Raw genomic sequence first — 2,041 nt, forward strand, 5'->3', positions numbered from 1 at the left:
TTATATATATATAAACATATGAATAACTCTGGATCCGATTTAAACCTAAAACACCTAGAGTGAAGACAACTTAACATATCGTAGCGGTGACGCATTTACCGTGAATGGCAGAGGTTGGTGTCTTCAAACAGACCAGCCAAATAAGACAATTAAGTAGTAGCAAATCGGATTATATATAATGCGGATAGAGCTTGTCCTGCATGACCCCCATTAGTAAAAAAATATTTACAAAGAATCAAACACTAAATAAATTATTTTCCTATACATGAAGGTTTCCATAGTCATCCAGCCAGGGCGGAGCTACCTTAAGCTGTAAGGGAGCCATGACCCCTCTAAAATAAAAAACAATTTTGCTTCATTAGATTATATACAAAGAAAAAGAAAAAATTACTTAACCGGCAAAAGGAAGGCCATATAAGAATGGAAGCCTGAATCGATGGTAAAAATTGTACATTACAATATTACTTTCATAAATTTATAATTTGAAATTTAGTGATATTTGATGTATTTGGGCCACCCCAACTTAAATACTCTGGCTCCACCACTGTCATCCGGTAATGAATAAAATGAATACAATTTTAACTATCACTTATATTTATTTGTATAGCAATCTGCATTCAAAAACAAGTATTTACCGCACATAATTTGCTTAAGCAAAATTGCCTCCCCAACACCTCACAAAAACTGTTAAAGCAGCTATCATCAATCTCAAAACTCAAATGGGAATTCATGATTATGCAAGCCAAAATGTAAAAAGGGTTAAAAATAACCAAAATCCATTGCAATCAACCCTTTTAATTCATTCACACAAACAGCAAATTCAAAGTAAACATTAACCAACTAATTAGCCAGATAATGTTAACTCTACATCTTCATACTAACAACCCCAACCCTTACGGTCGAATAAATACACCAAAACCACAAACTACATAAACCAGATCCAGTTTTAACGTATCCTAGCAGTGACAAATCATTAAAAAATCCTCAAGCCCTCTCGCCTCTAATTCTCCGCGCAAGCTGAATATCCTTCGGCATGATGGTGACGCGCTTGGCGTGAATGGCACAGAGATTAGTGTCCTCAAACAACCCTACCAAGTAAGCCTCCGCCGCTTCCTGAAGCGCGGAAACAGCGCTACTCTGAAACCGTAAATCGGTCTTGAAATCCTGCGCGATCTCGCGCACCAGGCGCTGGAAGGGGAGCTTCCGGATCAGGAGCTCCGTGCTCTTCTGGTACTTCCGGATCTCCCTCAGCGCCACCGTGCCAGGGCGGAACCGATGCGGCTTCTTCACTCCGCCGGTCGCCGGAGCTGACTTTCTGGCGGCTTTTGTGGCGAGCTGCTTCCGAGGTGCCTTGCCTCCGGTGGACTTGCGCGCAGTTTGTTTGGTTCGTGCCATTGTAAGGGAAAATGTGTCCTTTTTCGTTAAAGCGAAGAATTGAGGTATTGAGATTTGAGTGGTTGTGAGAATTGGGGGGAGTAGTGTGAGGATTTATTTATACAGTTGCAGGAAACTAAGAAGAAAGAAGCGGGAAGTGAAAATTTGTGTTGTGGAGAGGATAGAATTTGAGGCGTTGATTAGTTAGTAATGGACGGTTAGGATTGTGATCCGTGCCTGCGTGAATGGACCAATAAGATTTGATGTTATTGAGGCGGTAACTTCAATTTTTTAGCGGCGTGAATCAAAAAGAGGGCGGGTTCGGGTTCCTGTGAAATAGTTTTTTTTTTTTTTAATTTTACTGTTTCAAGTAAGCATTTTCACTTCTAGAAGTACGGTGGGGTAATTTATTTTTACATATACAATTAATATTAAAAAAAATTTATCAGTAAAATAAATATACATATATATATATATATATATAATAGAACCACTGGTATGAAAACTAACGAGAAAAGAAGTAAAAAAACTTGTTTAAAAGCTGTATTTGAATTGTCCTGACACCGTCCAACCCCAATTTGGAGGAATCATCATCTTCTTCCTTGCTTCCGTCTTAAATGACGTGTTAGAGTAAATTTATGAGAGAACTAAACACGCACTAACACTA

At 38.8% G+C, this 2,041-nt stretch overlaps 1 protein-coding gene across 1 annotated transcript; it reads right to left on the reverse strand.

Moving 5' to 3' along the window:
* Positions 1-748: 748 nt before the first annotated feature.
* Positions 749-1,477, reverse strand: LOC114386614 (histone H3.2). The gene has a single exon (XM_028346643.1). It carries the CDS (start codon positions 1,393-1,395, stop codon positions 985-987), a length of 411 nt encoding a protein of 136 aa, XP_028202444.1. The 5' UTR covers positions 1,396-1,477; the 3' UTR covers positions 749-984.
* Between the last annotated feature and the right edge of the window lie 564 nt (positions 1,478-2,041).

This window comes from Glycine soja, chromosome 15 (assembly GCF_004193775.1).
Source record: "Glycine soja cultivar W05 chromosome 15, ASM419377v2, whole genome shotgun sequence".
Lineage (NCBI taxonomy): Eukaryota > Viridiplantae > Streptophyta > Magnoliopsida > Fabales > Fabaceae > Glycine > Glycine soja.

Excerpts from the sequence above, each read along its gene's own strand:
- LOC114386614 (XM_028346643.1), bottom strand. The coding sequence starts at position 1,395 with ATGGCACGAACCAAACAAACTGCGCGCAAGTCCACCGGAGGCAAGGCA.